This window comes from Nerophis ophidion, linkage group LG26 (assembly GCF_033978795.1).
Source record: "Nerophis ophidion isolate RoL-2023_Sa linkage group LG26, RoL_Noph_v1.0, whole genome shotgun sequence".
Classification (NCBI taxonomy): domain Eukaryota; kingdom Metazoa; phylum Chordata; class Actinopteri; order Syngnathiformes; family Syngnathidae; genus Nerophis; species Nerophis ophidion.
The window spans coordinates 12,630,885-12,650,024 of record NC_084636.1 but is presented as its reverse complement, the minus strand read 5'-3'; the positions used below and the strand labels follow the sequence as shown (position 1 = coordinate 12,650,024).

General features: G+C 43.6%; 1 protein-coding gene across 1 annotated transcript; it reads right to left on the bottom strand.

Annotated features, from left to right (window-relative positions):
• Positions 1 to 747: 747 nt before the first annotated feature.
• LOC133543456 (carbohydrate sulfotransferase 14-like) lies at positions 748 to 16,918 on the bottom strand. Its single transcript, XM_061888026.1, has 2 exons — positions 16,589 to 16,918; positions 748 to 2,049 (listed from the first exon to the last, which is right to left on the bottom strand). The coding sequence occupies exons 1-2, from the start codon at positions 16,823 to 16,825 to the stop codon at positions 1,219 to 1,221; spliced, it is 1,068 nt and encodes a 355-aa protein (XP_061744010.1). The 5' UTR covers positions 16,826 to 16,918; the 3' UTR covers positions 748 to 1,218.
• Positions 16,919 to 19,140: the final 2,222 nt, after the last annotated feature.

Here is a 19,140-nt window from a genome sequence, read left to right as displayed (position 1 = left end):
TGTATATATATGTATATATATACTGTATGTATATATGTATATATATATATATGTATATATATGTATATATATATATATATATATATATATATGTACATATGTGTATATATATGTATATATATGTATATATATATATATATATGTACATATGTGTATATATATGTATATATATGTATACATATATATATATATATATATATGTACATATGTGTATATATATATATATATATATATATATATATATATATATGTCCCAAAGGGATTAAACTGTAGAAAATGGATGGAGATATATATAAACCAACATAACTTGGGGGTAATCACTCAAACATTAAGCATGAATGTCAGCACTGCACACACAAACACAAGTATCGTTTGTACACACCAAAACAAAAAAAAGGAGAATAATTTTACCTTGTGTCTGTGAATATTTGAGGCATTGTTGAAGACTCTGGGCGTTTCGGAGAGATAAACGAGCAGTGGCTTCACGTAGTTGCCGCTAGCATTAGCACAAACTACCAGTGTGACGCCATCATTCATCGGTTTGTGTCCAGGCAGCGGTTTCCCCTTCGCCGTGGCGTCTTTTTTTGGTCTCATCACAATCAAAGACTTGAGGTAAAACGAATCCCCCTTCGCTGATTACATCCTCAAAGCGTAGGTGGCCGGAGGCTAACTATGTAGCTAAACTGCTAACTCAGTGGTTGTCTCGCAATCCGGAGCGATACAGCAAGACAGTGATAGTTTGGAGACTTTGATTGATTGATACTTTTATTAGTAGATTGCACAGTTCAGTACATATTCCGTACAATTGACCACTAAAAGGTAACACCCGAATAAGTTGTTCAACTTGTTTAACTCGAGTCCATGTTAATCAATTCATGGTAAATTCATGGTAGACATGTAATCTAAGACAGGCTGACACAGCTCTGACCGGCGCGAGGTACGACAATTGTGGAAATAAACACGTCAGAAGTGCCAATAGCTTCGAAGCTCTTCGCAATGTGTTTGTGAATTGAAATTCCAGTGTTGTTTGTAGGGTCATTGGTATGGTAACCAGATTGTGTACAGAACATGGTGTATCATTCGGTCTGGTGGAAAGGTTTATTTTTATTTGATAGAAAGGTTGGAAAGTTCACAGTTGTGGGACATCTCTAATCCAGTGCTTGTGATGTAAACACTATGGTACAAATGAATGCCGTTTTTGTTTTTTTTAACAAACTTTTAATGCCGGCAATACTGAGTGTTAATGTTTGGGAGGGCATACGTGAAGAGGGAGAAGTCTAGGATGTACTTTGGCAGGAGTTCCCTCAGCAGCTTCTGTGGAAGGCTGCACAGGTAATACTGTATCGTCTCTGGGGTGACGGGCTTGTACCAATACTGTCTCTCTGGAAAGCGCACGTGCGCTGGAGCCCCGATTTGCTGGAGCACAAACTCGGCATCCATTTCTAGGTGTTCGTGCGAGCCGATGAAATCGTAGTTGAGCGCGCAAGGCTGGCATAGGTTGTACATTGGCATCCAGTGCTCGTTCATGTGCTCCGCATCTTCATCCAGCAGGTAACGGACAAACTCTGCAAAAGTGACGTCATCTCCGGTTATCGGCGAGTTATCAAGCGGGCGGCCCTTCCTGTAGCGCTTGATGATCTCGACGCCGTATTTTTTTTGGTAGGACTCCATCTCTCCGAACTTGTTCCTGTAGGCGGACAGCAGGCGGTCCATAGGATCTCGCACAAACATGAATTTGAAGTAGTGCTTGAGGCGGTAACGAATCTCCTCTGGTTTCATGGAGGCCAAAAAGACGAGGTCATGTTCGTGGTCCATCTTCCCTTTGACGGCCACGCTCTCCAGTGCCCCGCTTAGGACCTTAAGGACCCTTTTCCAATTGGAGCAGGCCACCTTGGGGACGTAGCAGTAGAGGAAGCCGTACTTGTCGTTCACCAGAACATGCTGCAGCAAGGTCTTCCTCTGTGAGGGCGCAAGGGACCATAAATCGTGGGGCATGTTCTTCTGGCTGCACATGGTCCTCATGGTGCGGTTCTTGATCTCGTGGAGGATCTGAATGGGATGGCAAAGGAAACGGGGGTTTTCTGAAGGTTTGCATATTTGTGTAATTGTCTCTTTAGTTCTACAGATATGAGATAGTTTCTGTTTTGGGATTAATTATTATAATTATTTATTTCTATTTCATATGTGTTAAGGTGTTTAACCGTTGCTATGCATGCGGTTGCTATGGTTACGGGCAGTTCTGTTTCCGCCGGCAGGTAAAAAAGTGTTAAAGGAGCTCCGGCATTAACAAGCAACGTCGCGTCGGTAATACTACATGGGGGAGATAGTTCCCCGCGGTTGCAGCTCGGAGAAGTAACTACTGTAAGCGTCCTATTTCAGTGTGTCATAAGTGACAGTTGATAAAGTGCACTAGTTAAAAGTTTAAGGACGTTTGGGCGCTTCACGTAGCCAGTAGATGTGACGTGTATGCTAACCGCTAGTAAGCTAACCGCAGCTCGCACCGGCATCTTATTTGCTGCACATTGACTGTACGAACGGCAGGTTTAGTCACGTTTGAGTTAAGTCCGGTAAAGATACACACTCCCCGGTGACTGTGTATAAGCTGCAGAGTGAGTGTGGGACCATTAGAGAGAGTTAGTTGTGTGCTATCGTGGCTACGTCACTGCAAAAGACGTGGACAGCGCGAGGCTGCAGTTTTAGTTGCACGCGCTCACGGACTAGTCGACAGAGAGGTAACCCAAGAAGAGGCTGGTTCTTCTCTCGCTCCAGACTGGATTCATTGGACGAGCTAAAGGAATCACGGCCGAGCCCCCCCCCCCACCCTCCCTTCCTCTTCTCTACAACGGCAGGTGTCCCCCTTCTCCAACCCCTCCCCCCACCCCCCCCCTTTGTATCCAGCAGTTTCAACTCACTCCACCCCACCCCTACGTACACCACCGATTCAGCAGGACCGCAACGGACAATCTTCTGGCCCAGCCAAGAGGCCCAGGTTGGACTGTGTGTCTGTGTTGTGTGATTGCTTTAGTGCGGAAAGTTCTATTGGGGAGGTAGCTTGTGAGTGGGGATGAGTGAAATGTATGTGTTTATTATTGTCTGGTTAATGTTTGTTTATGTGGTGTGTAGTAAATTGTTCAACTATATAAGTCGTCTCCTCTCACTCTATCTAAGACTAGATCTATTTGGTTAATAGTGAATAATTAGAGCATCCCCCTAAGGTAACATACAGCCCTTTACAGGATCCCATACATTTTGGTCCTTTGAGCCGGAGAGTCTAATCAGTTAGGATGACCAAAGAGAGTGAGAGAGCCCTAAGCCCCTCCCCAGAACCACCAGCACGCTTTGTTAGAGAGCGCAGGTTACCCACCAGACTACAGGACTATCACTTGACTACCCCAGAGGAGACTGACAGCCCCAGTAGTTTAGAGAGTAAACCACCCCAAGTGGCGGAGGACAATATTGCAACACCAGAGTTAGATTTGACTACGCAACCCAGTATTCACTCTTTCTCCTCGCTACCAAGGAATGAAGAGAAACAGGTCAGGGCAGGCCCGCTGCTGGCAGCAGTCAACCTCCCGCCTACAGACGATAGAAATCAGCAGCCAAGGTGAGGCGGAGAAGGAGGAACGGCACGAAGAGGATCCACCAGGAAGTGACACCTTACATAACGGTGAGGAAATAATTCCCCCTGATGCCGCCATCCCACTAGACAGGAACGACACCTGAACCTTCCATCCAGGTGAGTTCTTCAAGAACTGTTATCCTCAACGCATGGCCCCCAACGTATAGTCACGCCTATCTAGTGGCCAGCAGAGCAGCGTCGATAGCAGCCGTACGGGCAGTCACTGTAGCAGCCACTCAGGACGATCAAACATTGAGAGTCTACTCTCTGAGAAGCTAATCCAGCAGTTGATTGACAACCAGAAGAACCTGCACCCGGACACCCTCGTCAGAGAGAAACGCCTAGAGCTACAAGAGCAGAACCTGCACCAGGACGCCTTCGCCAGAGAATAACGCCTAGAGCTACAAGAGCAGAAACTGCGCGAGGAAGCGTCTGCATGAAGAGGCCCGCGCTGTTAAGGAGCGCCTGGAGAGGTAAACCCATGCAACTGCGGAGGCACTAGAGAAGGCGGCCATCCAGAGCCTGGAGCTCGCTAAGCTCGCTTTCTCCCACCAACCAGAGCCCTCCCTTCCAGGCAGGATGTCGAGAGCGCCCTCAAGGCCTTGCTCGCCAGAGGAAAGAGAGAAGAGCATAGAGAGGTCTCGAGCCCTGGACCCAGAAACCCAGAGCGCACTTGAGTAGGAAAAGGAGCCTGATAAACGCGTTGGCTCCCTTCGGGATCGTCGGTATCCACACGCCCCTCCCCCCTCCTCACCATCACAATCAGCCCGCCATAATGCGGGATCATATGACCCGCTTCCTCTATACCGCCTGGCTCCATCGTTCCCTTCTTTACCCAAGACAGCAGGGAGAACTACAGGGAGATGTGGCTGAGCCTGGAGTACCTGCTAGGAGAACTGCAGGCATACCACAGTGAGCAGCAGAAGTGGCTCACGCTCCATTTCCATTGCAAGCTACTGATAGCTAAGAGACTGTGCTTCTCCCACGCCAAGTCTCTCACCCCTTACAGCGACAGCATCCACGAGCTAGATCGCCACTGTGGATGTCCATGGGACCACATCCTCGACGAGGTTGAAGCCTTCGGGGAGTTACCCGAGATCAGAACTGACACAGCCTTGAAGGACAACGCCCTCCCCATCCGCTCCCTGGTCACCAAGCTGAAGCTGCAGGGACCGACTGGAACCAGGGAACTGAACACATGCTCCACAGTGGAGCGCTTCATAAGCAAGCTTCCCCGACACCGAGAGGAGAGGTTCTGGCAGCGCCACGACCAGCTCAATCCCGACCAGCCAGCAGCCAGCTTAGAGGAGCTATCTGACTTTGTCAGAAGTGAGGTGAATGATATCCGTCTCCCTACGAAAGTTGAACCAAAGGATGGAGGACACGATCGGTCTGATCGAGCCACCAAAAGAAAGGAAGGGTCAATCCGGGTGATGACGACAATCCCAGAGGCTGACACTAAGGAGAAGAGGGACACCCCCCACAGTGAGAGGGACAGGCCCAAGAAGGGTGAAAAGAAATCTAAACCAACTTGGTCCAGGATGAATGTTGTGTCCCTCTGTGTATCCAGCAACGCATATGTTAAAAGCTCATGCTCAGGCTGTTTTGTAGAAGAGACCCAGACTGGTACTATAGAGGATGTATGTGGGCCTTGATTGCCTTGGGCAACTCTATTGGTTGTTGCTGTTGCAGTTGCAGGGGTTTGCTTTGTTCCTCGTGCTTTATTTGAATCGCTCTCCACTTTCTTTGATGAAAAACATTTCTGAAAGTTGTCATCACGCAATCATATTGGATGTCTTCTTCGACAGGTGTCGTACTTACTCTTGTCCTCACAGCTTCTAGCTTCTTTAGACAGCCAAAGCAAAGTTTCTCTTTTTGTATAAACTTGATGCGATCCGAGATTGTCTTTTCAGCAAACCTTCTGCACTTCTACAGCTGTTGTCCAAACTACTTGCAGAGGACACAAGAGACAGTGTTCTGTGTTGTATTTGTCGACAAGGTTTTTGCTTTTATGGTTTCAGTTCTTGTCTGTCTTGGTTTCTCATTTTGTATACTCTTGAGTGCTTGTACAGAGGATATGGGGTCACATGCCAGATCAGCTTCCTTTGATAAGAAGTTCACCAACTCTTTGAAAGAAGGATATTCAGCTTTTGCTTGTCTGGTTTCCATTGCTTTACGATTCCATCTGGACACAAGCCAGTCTGGGAGCTTTGTCAAGATCCTCTGACTTTCAGTGCAGCCGTTGAGAATCTCTAATGTCTTAATACAAGGCATTGCAGCCTCACAGCTCTGGTGAAAATCTGCAAGTTCTCTCAGTTAGCATCCATTTTTAGAGCTTACTTTTGGCCACGCATTTAGCTTATCTCTGAAGGACTTCCCAATTACATAAGGGTCTCCAAAGCGCTTCTCTAGCAGCTTCCATGCAGTGTCATATGCTACCTCTGTGCCGATCAGGAAGAGTCCGTCAACAGCTTTCTTTGCAGCACCGCATAGAAACTTTCTCAGGTGGTCTAGTTTTTCATTTTTAGGAATGCCTTTTCTGTCTTTCAGTATCTGAAATGTCAATTTCCAGTTGTTGTATTTTATAGGATCTCCCGGAAATACTGTCGGTTCAGCTGTTTGGGAGACGATTGGCACTCATGGCTTCAGCGAGAGCAGTTGCAAAATCAGGACTCTGCACTTGTGAATTTGGTGGAACCTGTGGGACTGTTTGAAAGTTGGGATGACTGGGATTATTACTTGGCACTTGAGCTTCTTGAGGAATGAATGGATGACTTGATGCACGAGATCCGCCCGGAGTTCCTTAAGGCTCTGGATGCTGTGGGGCTGTCTTGGTTGACAAGACTTTGCAGCATCGCGTGGACATTGGGGGCGGTACCTCTGGATTGGCAGACCGGGGTGGTGGTTCCTCTCTTTAAGAAGGGGGACCGGAGGGTGTGTTCCAACTATCGTGGGATCACACTCCTCAGCCTTCCCGGTAAGGTTTATTCAGGTGTACTGGAGAGGAGGCTACGTCGGATAGTCGAACCTCGGATTCAGGAGGAACAGTGTGGTTTTTGTCCTGGTCGTGGAACTGTGGACCAGCTCTATACTCTCGGCAGGGTTCTTGAGGGTGCATGGGAGTTTGCTCAACCAGTCTACATGTGCTTTGTGGACTTGGAGAAGGCATTCGACCGTGTCCCTCGGGAAGTCCTGTGGGGAGTGCTTAGAGAGTATGGGGTATCGGACTGTCTTATTGTGGCGGTCCGTTCCCTGTACGATCAGTGCCAGAGCTTGGTTCGCATTGCCGGCAGTAAGTCGAACACGTTTCCAGTGAGGGTTGGACTCCGCCAAGCCTGTCCTTTGTCACCGATTCTGTTCATAACTTTTATGGACAGAATTTCTAGGCGCAGTCAAGGCGTTGAGGGGTTCCGGTTTGGTAACCGCAGGATTAGGTCTCTGCTTTTTGCAGATGATGTGGTCCTGATGGCTTCATCTGACCGGGATCTTCAGCTCTCGCTGGATCGGTTCGCAGCTGAGTGTGAAGCGACCGGAATGAGAATCAGCACCTCCAAGTCCGAGTCCATGGTTCTCGCCCGGAAAAGGGTGGAGTGCCATCTCCGGGTTGGGGAGGAGACCCTGCCCCAAGTGGAGGAGTTCAAGTACCTAGGAGTCTTGTTCACGAGTGAGGGAAGAGTGGATCGTGAGATCGACAGGCGGATCGGTGCGGCGTCTTCAGTAATGCGGACTTTGTACCGATCCGTTGTGGTGAAGAAGGAGCTGAGCCGGAAGGCAAAGCTCTCAATTTACCGGTCGATCTACGTTCCCATCCTCACCTATGGTCATGAGCTTTGGGTCATGACCGAAAGGATAAGATCACGGGTACAAGCGGCCGAAATGAGTTTCCTCCGCCGTGTGACGGGGCTCTCCCTTAGAGATAGGGTGAGAAGCTCTGCCATCCGGGAGGGACTCAAAGTAAAGCCGCTGCTCCTTCACATCGAGAGGAGCCAGATGAGGTGGTTCGGGCATCTGGTCAGGATGCCACCCGAACGCCTCCCTAGGGAGGTGTTTAGGGCACGTCCAACCGGTAGGAGGCCACGGGGAAGACCCAGGACACCTTGGGAAGACTATGTCTCCCGGCTGGCCTGGGAACGCCTCGGGATCCCCCGGGAAGAGCTAGACGAAGTGGCTGGGGAGAGGGAAGTCTGGGTTTCCCTGCTTAGGCTGTTGCCCCCGCGACCCGACCTCGGATAAGCGGAAGATGATGGATGGATGGATGGACTTGATGCATTGAGGTTCTGTGTTTTATTGGGTGTGCTTTATCAGCAAGCTTCCTGATTGGCTTACGGCAAGATGGAATCATAAAGTAGTTGCTAAGTCAAAGAAGTAATTACACCATTGGATTTGATTAAATTGCTTGAGTCTGATTTCAACGAAAGGAAAGTGCAAAACTCTCATTTCTCCCAAGAAGACTTGCGGTTCATTTCAACAATGGAAAGGGGAGTGAAAATGCAAGAAGATGGTCATTGTGAACTACCTCTGCCGTTCAAACAAAACAGACCAAACTTACCGAACAAGAAATGTGCAGAACATCGACTCGTGTCTGAAGAAAAGATTTGAAAAGGACAAACAATATCACAAAGACTACACAAAGTTCAAGAATGAAACAGTAGAGCACGGAGATGCAGAAAAGGTGCCTCCTGAAGAACTGGACATGGGTCCTGCTGAGTACATTCCACATCATCGGGTGTACCACCCCCAAAAGCCCGGAAAATTGAGAGTGGTCTTCGATTGTTCGGCGAAGTATGAAGGAGTCTCGTTGAATGATTACCTTTTGACTGGACCAGAGTTGACCAACACGCTGGTGGGAGTCCTGTGCAAATTTCGGACGGGTCCAGTAGCAATCATGTGTGACATCGAAAGGATGTTTCATCGGTTCAGACTTAGCGTAGAAGATCAATACTACATCCGCTTTCTCTGGTGGGCTGATGGAGATTACGGGTCTACTTCATCCGTCTACCGCATGCAAAATTTTGGCCTCAAGTACATCGCCGCACAGGGTCAAGGACAGTTCAGTGAATCGACCATCACGTGGATGATGGCCTAATCAGATTCCATTCAGAAGAAGAGGCAATCCACTTGGTGAACGAAGCAAAGCAACTCTGCAGCACTGGAGGTTTGCCACTCCACAAATTAATTTCCAATAGCCCAAAGGTGCTTGACAGCCTTACGAAAGAAGATTGTGCAGAGACAGTATGAAACCAAGACCTCACACTTGGTGAGCAACAGATTGCGAGAGCTCTAGGCGTCAAGTGGTCTATCGCCTCGGACCAGTTTCAGTTTCGTGAAGAGGCCAATGAGCGTCCACTTACCAGAAAAGGAGTATTGTCAACCGTAGCCTCCATCTACGACCCACTCGGATTAGTGGCACCGTTCCTTCTACAGGGCAAGCGAATACTACAGCAGCTGTGCCGGGAAAAAATGGACTGGGACGAACCGAGTCCTGTCTGATTGATTTGAAGAATCTAACAGATGTCAATATTGACCGCATTTACGTTCCAAAAGATTTTCAAACCGTTTAGAAGTATGAACTCCATCATTTCTCAGATGCAAGTGTTACAGGATATGGCGTTTGTATTCGCGAAGTCCAGAGTAGCACCGACCAAAGTCACTACGGTACCAAGTTTGGAGCTGTCTGCAGCAGTTGTTGCAGCGCGTACAAGTGACATGCTCAATGCAGAGCTGGAGCTGAATGTCGAAGAATTCTTCTGGACAGATTCACAAGTCGTCTTGGGATATGTCAACAATGAAGCAAGACGCTTTCATGTGTTTGTAGCGAACCGCATCCAAGGTATCAGAGAGAGTACCAAACCCACACAGTGGAAGTATGTTGCATCAGCGGACAATCCTGCAGACGATGTGTCGCGTGGACTCAAGACCAAAGATCTCATCGCCTCAAACTGGTTCAGTGGGTCAAGTTTTCTCTGGCCAGAAGAGATACCCTGTGGGGAGTGCAAGGTGGGAGGACTTTACGCAGGAGACCCAGAAGTACGTAAAGCTGTCGTACACCACACACTCAAGGTGGTTTCTCTGGAGGAACGTTTTGAAAGGCTCTCCAGGTGGTCGAGATTAGTCAAAGGTATTGCAAGGCTCACCAGATTCGTGAAATAAATCAAAAAGATGACAGAAAGAATCAACAAAGCCACAAATCTTGAAGAATGGCAGGAAGCTGAGCTTATAATCATAGCCATTGTACAACGATTAGTTTTCTTCAAAGAAATTAAGGAGCTTCAGTCTCGAAGTGAGCTGACTAAGGACAAAACAAGCAGGCTCTATCGACTCAATCCCTTCCTGGACCACACAGGCATCCTCAGAGTGGGAGGCAGATTAGAGCAGGCTTTGTTACATCCACACATCAAACACCCAGCTATCTTACCAAAGACTACCCACATCACAAGGCTACTGATTGATCACTACGATCAGCAAGTGCAACATTCAGGGCGTGGCTTGACGACAAATGAACTCAGGGCAAACGTCCTTTGGATACTTGGCTGCAGTCAGGCAGTATCGTCCTTTATCCAAAACCGTGTCAAATGCAGGAAATACAGACATGGAACAGAGGAGCAGAAGTCGTCAAACTTGTCAAGTGAGAGAATGGAAACAACTCCTCCGTTCACTTATTGCGGAATGGGTTGTTTTGGCCCGTTTTATGTTAAAGAGGGAAGAAAAGAGCTGAAACGCTATGGACTGCTGTTCACATGCTTGTGTTCACCTGCAGTACATAAAGAGCTACTCGACGATCTGTCAACTAACGCCTTCCTCAACACACTCCGCGCTTTTATCGCCCTACGTGGAAATGTGCGTCAGCTTCAGTCAGACTAGGGCACTAACTTTGTTGGAGCCAGATGAGAACTTCAAGAAGCATTCAAAGAGATGGATCAGGAAGGTCTGAAGCAACTCGGCTGTGAGTTTGTCATGAACCCTCCCTCTGCCAGCCATATGGGTGGAGTTTGGGAGAGACAAATCCGTGCGATCAGAAGCGTCTTAACCTCCATTCTAGACCAGTCCGGCCGGACACTAGACACTTCCTCAATAAGAACCTACCTTTACGAAGTAATGGCGATAGTTAACAGTAGACCCATTACCACACACCTTCTTAACAAACCTAATGGACCTCAGCCACTCTCGCCCAACCTCCTCTTGACCATGAAGTCGTCAATAATAGCACCACCACCAGGAGACTTTGGGAAGGAAGACCTATACCTACGCAAGAGATGACCAGAGTGCAATATCTCGCCAATGAGTTCTGACGCAGATGGAGAAAGGAATACTTGTTGAACCTACAGCTAAAGTTAGAAATAGCAGAAGACAAGAAGGAATGCCAAAGTCAATGATATAGTGCTCATACAAGATGACACAGCACCCAGAAACGATTGGAAAGTCGCTAAGGTCACTGCAGTGTGTCCAAGTGAAGATGGATGTTTGCTCAAAGTGCAGCTTCTGATCAGTGACTCTACATTAGATGACCATGGCACACGACTCAACAAGCAGACACACTTGGACAGACCTATCCACAAGACAGTTACACTGTTAAAAGCAGAATAGACCCACACTACTCTGACAAGGGAAAAAACATTAGACTTGGTGGGAATGGAGCTGCTGACAGAACCACATTGTATATATGGAATATCATTTCATAGTTGATTAGAATATATAAATACAATGTATAAATATAAGTTCATATTTACATATAATATGATTAAATATGGGCTTCACGGTGGCAGAGGGGTCAGTGCGCCTGCCTAACAATACGAAGGTCCTGAGTAGTCAGAATTCAATCCCGGGCTCGGGATATTTCTGTATGGAGTTTGCATGTCCTCCCCGTGAATGCGTGGGTTCCCTCCGGGTACTCCGGCTTCCTCCCACCTCCAAAGACATGCACCTGGGGATAGGTTGATTGGCAACACTAAATTGGCCCTAGTGTGTGAATGTGAGTGTGAATGTTGTCTGTCTATCTGTGATGGGTCTGCGATGAGTTGGCGACTTGTCCAGGGTGTACGCCGCCTTCCGCCCGATTGTAGCTGAGATAGGCACCAGCGCCCCCCGCCACCCCAAAGGGAATAAGCGGTAGGAAATGGATGGATGGATGGATGAGTAAAAATGTATTTCCTTTGGTAATTCCATGCAAGTATTATGTTAACTTTATTTTGTTACAAAGCTCATGTAATTTGGAGAGGAACATATTTTTTGTTCTGGTTTGGTCACATGCTTGAGGGAACAATTAATATGTGACGGAATAAGGAAGCAGAATGAGACAGCAAACATTTGATGGAAGCATACTTGCCAACCCTCCCGGATTTTCCGGGAGACTTCCGAAATTCAGCGCCTCTCCCGAAAACCTCCCGGGACATATTTTCTCCCAAAAATCTCCCGAAATTCAGGCGCAGCTGTAGGCCACGCCCCCTCCAGCTCCATGAGAACCTGACTCAGCAATGTTGTGACCCTCTTAAACAGGACAATACTGCCATCTACTGTACATAGAATAGAATAGAATGTAAATATATTTTACATATATTCTACATTTAAGTGCAGTCAAGGAACACGCATTAGGGAGTCTGTTCTCAAGCCAACAGTAAAGAGACGTAACTTCATCACGTCGCCTGGTTATTGACTCCAACCCAATATACTACACGGTCGACGAGCAAAATGAAGAAATACGCTTGCAAGTTCCAGAACGTTTGGAAACAAGAATTTCAGTTTATCCAGGAGAGTTCAAAGGGGAAGGGGTATGTGGCCTGTAAATTTTGTAGAACAGACTTATCCATTGAACACGGCGGCCGAATGAATATACTCAGCCATGAACGGTCAGCGAAGCACAAAGCGTCCGCAGCGCAGCATCGTTGACAACCCAGTATTATGGGCCACCTCGCAAAATGGAGACCCGATGGTGTAACTTATGCTGAGACAAAGATGGCTATGCTGATAGCTGGAAGCAACATCCCGTTCTCATTTGCGGATGTTCACAACAAATCCGTGATATATATTTCCGGATTCGGAAATCGCTCGCCTTTACGCAAATGGCAGAACAAAAGTTACTGAAATAGTGAAAAGTAAGTGTTGTTGGTTTTTTTAGTAACCAGCAAGCACAGTACAGTTAGTAGAACAACTGTGTTTTTATTACTGTGTATTTGATAGGTGCCGTCGGAAATTCAACTATTTATTTTATTTATATATATAATAAAATAAATATATATAGCTAGCATTCACTGAAAGTCAAGTATTTCACACACATATATATATATATATATATATATATATATATATATATATATATATATATATATATATATATATATATATATATATATATATATATATATATATATATTTATGTATATATGAAATATATATGAAATACTCGAGTTGGTGAATAATACTTCTCCCCTCTGAACCACGCCCCCTGCCCAACCACGCCTCCGCCCCACCCCCGACCAAGCTCCCCACTGCCCACCTCCCGAAATCGGAGGTCTCAAGGTTGGCAAGTATGGATGGAAGAGGTTAATGGACTCGCGGCTTGAAAAGAAACTTTATTCCCTCAGAGTTTGTGAGGCCAATGAGGTATGATTCTTTGTGATAATGTATGTGAAATCAATGTGTTTTCTTTTATTTGATGTCAGACTAATGGTAAGTTCTGTTTTTTCTTATTCATTAGTTCTGACTGCATTATTTTGGCATTGTGTTGGCATCGTTGTTAAGGAGAAGAAGGTGTGGCTGTTTGAGAAAAACGAACAACTTGGCCTTGATTAAGACCTCGAAGGGAGTAACACAAAGAATACACTTAAATCTTTTGAGGAGTTGAACATAACGTGCTCAAGCCCAATCCCCTCTTGCATGTTCTTCCTGGTTTACGGTCCGTGGGTCGCAACATCACGACAATTGTTTCGCTTTGCAACACAACTAACACAATGCATATGCCTTTTCCTCAGGAGATTTTACAATCACACATTTTCTAATAATATTTGAACTTTGCTTAACATGTTTTTATTTACGAAACATTTAAAGCATGCAAACTCTCTCGGCAACCGTTACGGTGACTGTGAACGCTCAACATCTTTTTCATGTCTATCCACCCGGTTCAACAACTCTCTAAGGCAGGGGTAGGGAACCAATGGCTCTGGAGCCAGATGTGGCTCTTTTTATGACCGCATCTGGCTCTCAGATAAATCTTAGCTGACATTGCTTATCAGCATAACTAATGAATAATTCGGCTGGTAATCACAGTGTTAAAAATAACGTTCAAAATATTAAACTTTCTCATGCATTTTAATCCATCCATCTGTTTCTCCCACACCTGTTCAAGAAGTCGTATTAATGGTAAGAAGTATTTGATCTATTATTGGTTAGCTCATGCATTTTAATCCATCCATCTGTTTCTACCACACCTGTTCAAGAAGTCGTATTCATGGTGAGAAGTATTTTATCTATTATTGGTTAGCTTAAGAATAACAATGTTATTAAAAAGAATAACAAACACACACAAAACATATATACATATATATATATATATATATATATATATATACAGTACAAAAGTTTGGACACACCTTCTCATTCAATGAGTTTTCTTTATTTTCATGACTATTTACATTGTAGATTGTCACCGAAGGCATCAAAACTATGAATGAACACATGTGGAGTTATGTATTAAATACAAAAAAAAGGGGGAAATTACTGAAAACATGCTTTGTATTTTTTTTTTTTTTTTTTTTTTTTTTCAAAATAGCCACCCTATGCTCTGATTACTTTTTCGCACACTCTTGGCATTCTCTCGATGAGCTTTGAGAGGTAGTGACCCGAAATGTTTTTCACTTCACAGGTGTGCTTGAAGCTCATCGGGAGAATGCCAAGAGTGTGCAAAGCATTAATCAGAGCACAGGTTGGGTATTTTGAAGAAACTAGAAAAGACACACCTGTTCAAGAAGTCACATTAATGGTAAGAAGTATTTGATCTATTATTGGTTAGCTTAAGAATAAAAATGTTATTAAAAAGAATAAGAGACTTAATATACTCGAAAAATGTTGGTCTTACTTAAAAATGCACACATTTAGTTGTATTCAGTGTTAAAAAATATTATATGGCTCTCATGGAACTACATTTTAAAATATTTGGCTTTCATGGCTCCCTCAGCCAAAAAGGTTCCCGATCCCGACTCTAAAGTGTGAACGCTCATTTTAAACTTTAAATTCTTGTGTCAATGGGTGTGGAAGCTCGGGGCGTAGTCAACGTCAATCATATCAATAGGCATGTATTTTCCTCAAAGCAAGACTTACAAATGTTATGTGGTATACTTTTTAAAAACAATTCTGTGCTATTATCAATTATAATTACATATAAATTCAGTAACACTTTAGTGTTGGGAACATATTCACCATTAATTGATTGCTTATTAAAGTAACAAAGACTTAATTTAAAGTAATTTGGACAAAAGGGGAATATATATGGGTTAAGGTTAGCTAAGATTAGGCTTATTACCCATCTATCCATTTTCTACCGCTTGTCCCTTTTGGGGTCGCGGGGGGTCGCTGGAGCCTATTTCAGCTGCATTCGGGTTATTAATAGGCAATAATTCGGAGGTTATTGAGGGAAGACTCTTAGTTAATGGCTTACTGGTTGCATAACAAGGCCATGCAGGATAAGGCATTAATAAGTACTTAATAATAAGTACTTAATAATGACTAATTAAAAGCCAATATGTTACAAATGTGCATGTTAACAAGCAACTAATTAATGGTGAATATGTGGTCCCTATGCTAAAGTGTTACCATCATTTCTTATATTGTTTTGCTGTATTTTCAATAGTTGCTATATATACAAAAAGTTTGGCAAAACAGTATTTAGTCAGCCACCGGTTGTGCAAGTTCTCCCACTTAAAATGATGACAGAGGTCTGTAATTTTCATCATAGGTACACTTCAACTGTGAGAGACAGAATGTGAAAAAAAATCCAGGAATTCACATTAAAGGAATTTTAAAGAATTTATTTGTAAATTATGGTGGAAAAAAAGTATTTGGTCAACCATTCAAAGCTCTCACTGATGGAAGGATGTTTTGGCTCAAAATCTCACGATACATGGCCCAATTCATTCTTTCCTTAACACGGATCAATCGTCCTGTCCCCTTAGCAGAAAAACAGCCCCAAAGCATGATGTTTCCACCCCCATGCTTCACAGTAGGTGTGGTGTTCTTGGGATGCAACTCAATATTCTTCTTCCTCCAAAAACGAAAAGTTGAGGTAATACCAAAAAGTTCTATTTTGGTTTCATCTGACCACATGACATTCTACCAATCCTCTGCTGTATCATCCATATATCCATTTTGGTATAAACTCAACTCGTCGTGTTTGGAGGAAGAATACTGAGTTACATCCCAAGAACACCATACCTTCTGTGAAGCATGAGACTGGAAACATGCTTTGGAGCTGTTTTTCTGCTAAGTGGACAGGACGATTGATCCATGTTAAGGAAAGAATGAATGGGGCCATGTATCGTGAGATTTTGAGCCAAAACCTCCTTCCATCAGTGAGAGCTTTGAATGGTTGACCATATACTTATTTCCCACCATCATTTACAAATAAATTCTTTAAAATACCTACAATGTGAATTCCTGGAATTTTTTTCACATTCTGTCTGTCACAGTTGAAGTGTACCTATGATGCAACTTACAGACCTCTGTCATTTTAAGTGGGAGAACTTGCACAACCGGTGGCTGACTAAATACTTTTTTGCCCCACTATACATATAAATATATATATATATATATATATATATATATATATATATATATATATATATATATATATATATATATATATATATATATATATATATATACATTTGTTTTTTCTTGATTTCTCTCAAGTGTTTTTTTAAAAACCAGAGTTGCAATTTTTGTTTTGTTTACTTTTCTTAAGAGTCTTTTTTAAAACCCTACCTGGGACTCCACGTCCAGAGCAGCCCGGTCACGTCGCTCTGTCCGCTGGGTGAAATCCGCCGTCTCGCCGCGACCCCGAAGCGTCTCCATGCCGGCGTTGCGCCAAATTTCAACCCCCTGGTGAAAGTTGAAGACCTGGACGATAAGCAGCGGGCTTGCTCCCATGATAAAGCACAGGATGAACCGAGCACGCCCCCGAACGTTTCGTTTCAACTTATTTATATCGATAGTCATCATGAAATCCCGACCTGGTTGCTAATAATGTTTGTACTTCAGCAGCTATTACTTAGGGGCATCTGTTGTACCTGACACCTCCCCATTATTACATCCCTCATTAGTTACCGGAAATGCAACTGTGACTTTCAAAATAAAGGTGGCACAGTAAGCGGTAAAACAAAATAGACTATGGAAAAAAAAAAAAAAAAGGTCAATGATCAAAATAAAATACGTTGACTTGAACTTTGTGTCCATCTTAACTATATTTGAGCCTCAAATCAACCTGTAAATGCTAAATTTCCCTGTCGCTCCATGAACCCAATCCCGTTAAAAAGGTAAGATTTCCGTTAGTAATTTCAAAATAAAACCGTGGAATGATCAGAATGCAACCGTTTAATGTTAAATTTCCACTGTCAGTCCATGAAAGTGACCACGTCAAAAGGTAATACGGGTCACATCCAATAAATATCTCAGTGGTTCTCAAATGGGGGTACGCGTACCCCTGGAGGTACTTGAAGGTATACCAAGGGGTACATGAGATTTTTTTTTAAATATTCTAAAAATAGCAACAATTTAAAAATCCTCTATAAGTATATTTATTGAATAATACTTCAACAAAATATGAATGTAAGTTCATCCATCCATCCATCCATCTTCTTCCGCTTATCCGAGGTCGGGTCGCGGGGGCAACAGCCTAAGCAGGGAAACCCAGACTTCCCTCTCCCCAGCCACTTCGTTTAGCTCTTCCCGGGGGATCCCGAGGTGTTCCCAGGCCATCCGGGAGACATAGTCTTCCCAACGTGTCCTGGGTCTTCCCCGTGGCCTCCTACCGATTGGACGTGCCCTAAACACCTCCCTAGGGAGGCGTTCGGGTGGAATGTAAGTTCATAAATTGTGGTTCTCAAATGGGGGTACGCGTACCCTTGGGGGTACTTGAAGGTATGCCAAGGGGTGTGTGAGACTATTTGAAAATATTCTAAAAAAAAGTAACAATTAAAAAATCTTTCATAAGTATATTTATTGAATACTACTTCAACAAAATATGAATTTAAGTTCATAAACTGCTAAAAAGAAATACAACAATGGAATATTCAGTGTTGACAGCTAGATTTTTTGTGGACATGTTCCATAAATATTGATGTTAAGGATTTCTTTTTTTGTGAAGAAATGTTTAGAATTAAGTTCATGAATCCAAATGGATCTTTATTACAATCCCCAAAGAGGGCACTTTAAGTTGATGATTACTTCTTTGTGTAGAAATCTGTATTTATAATTCAATCACTTGTTTATTTTTCAACAAGTTTTTAGTTATTTTTATACCTTTTTTTTCCCAAAAAGTTCAAGGAAGACCACTATAAAAGAACAATATTTTCCACTGCTATACAATTTAATAAATCAGAAACTGATGACATAGTGCTGTATTTTACTTCTTTATCTCTATTTTTCAACCAAAAATGCTTTGCTCTGATTAGGGGGTACTTGAATTTAAAAAATGTTCACAGGGGGCACATCACTGAAAAAATGTTGAGAACCACCAATATCTAATCACTTGTTCCTAATCTTATTCTGACATTTCCTGAACGCTTCATCAATATCTGACCCGACTTTTCCACTATGTCAGACATACAAACCCCATCAAATACGCAACATTCAAGTTTTATAAGTATAATTTTTTGTAACCAAACAAGTTCCGCTTTCGTTGCATTTGAGGTCTTGAACTTAAGTCCTCTGAATGACAGTTTATGAGTAAGGCTGAGAGCCATCGATTGCCTGCTGGTAATCATCTACATAAAGGAATTCAATTATTCTCCTTTTTTTTTTTTTTCTTAATTTAGGTTTATATATACGCACATTTTCAATTTCTATCAAGTCTGTCAATATTTGTTCTTTATAAAAATTCCAATAAATATTGTAACCTATTCTTATGGGCTTGCCTACCATGAATTGATTAAAGTGGACCCCAACTTTGGATAATTTAAATTTAAATCTGTAACACTATTGTCAAAGGTTTATCGTGGTTATCATAAATTTATTGTTACAGCCCCAAGGAATACCTCTAATCCAGGGGTGTACAAAGTGCGGCCCGGGGGCCATTTGCGGCCCGCAGGTAATTTTTTAACGGCCCCCACGGCACATTTTAAAAATAAGATTGAAACATTTTTTTAAACATAAAAAGTGGTATAAAAGAGCAAATGGGTGAAATGTAACAAGAAAATGTTGCAATGTTTACTCTAATAACACAAAGTTGCCATGCAGGTTGTTTCTTTCTTAAAAAAATAATAATGAATCAAAATCAATGTCGTTATGAATTATTGACCTATTCAAGGCTCCAATTA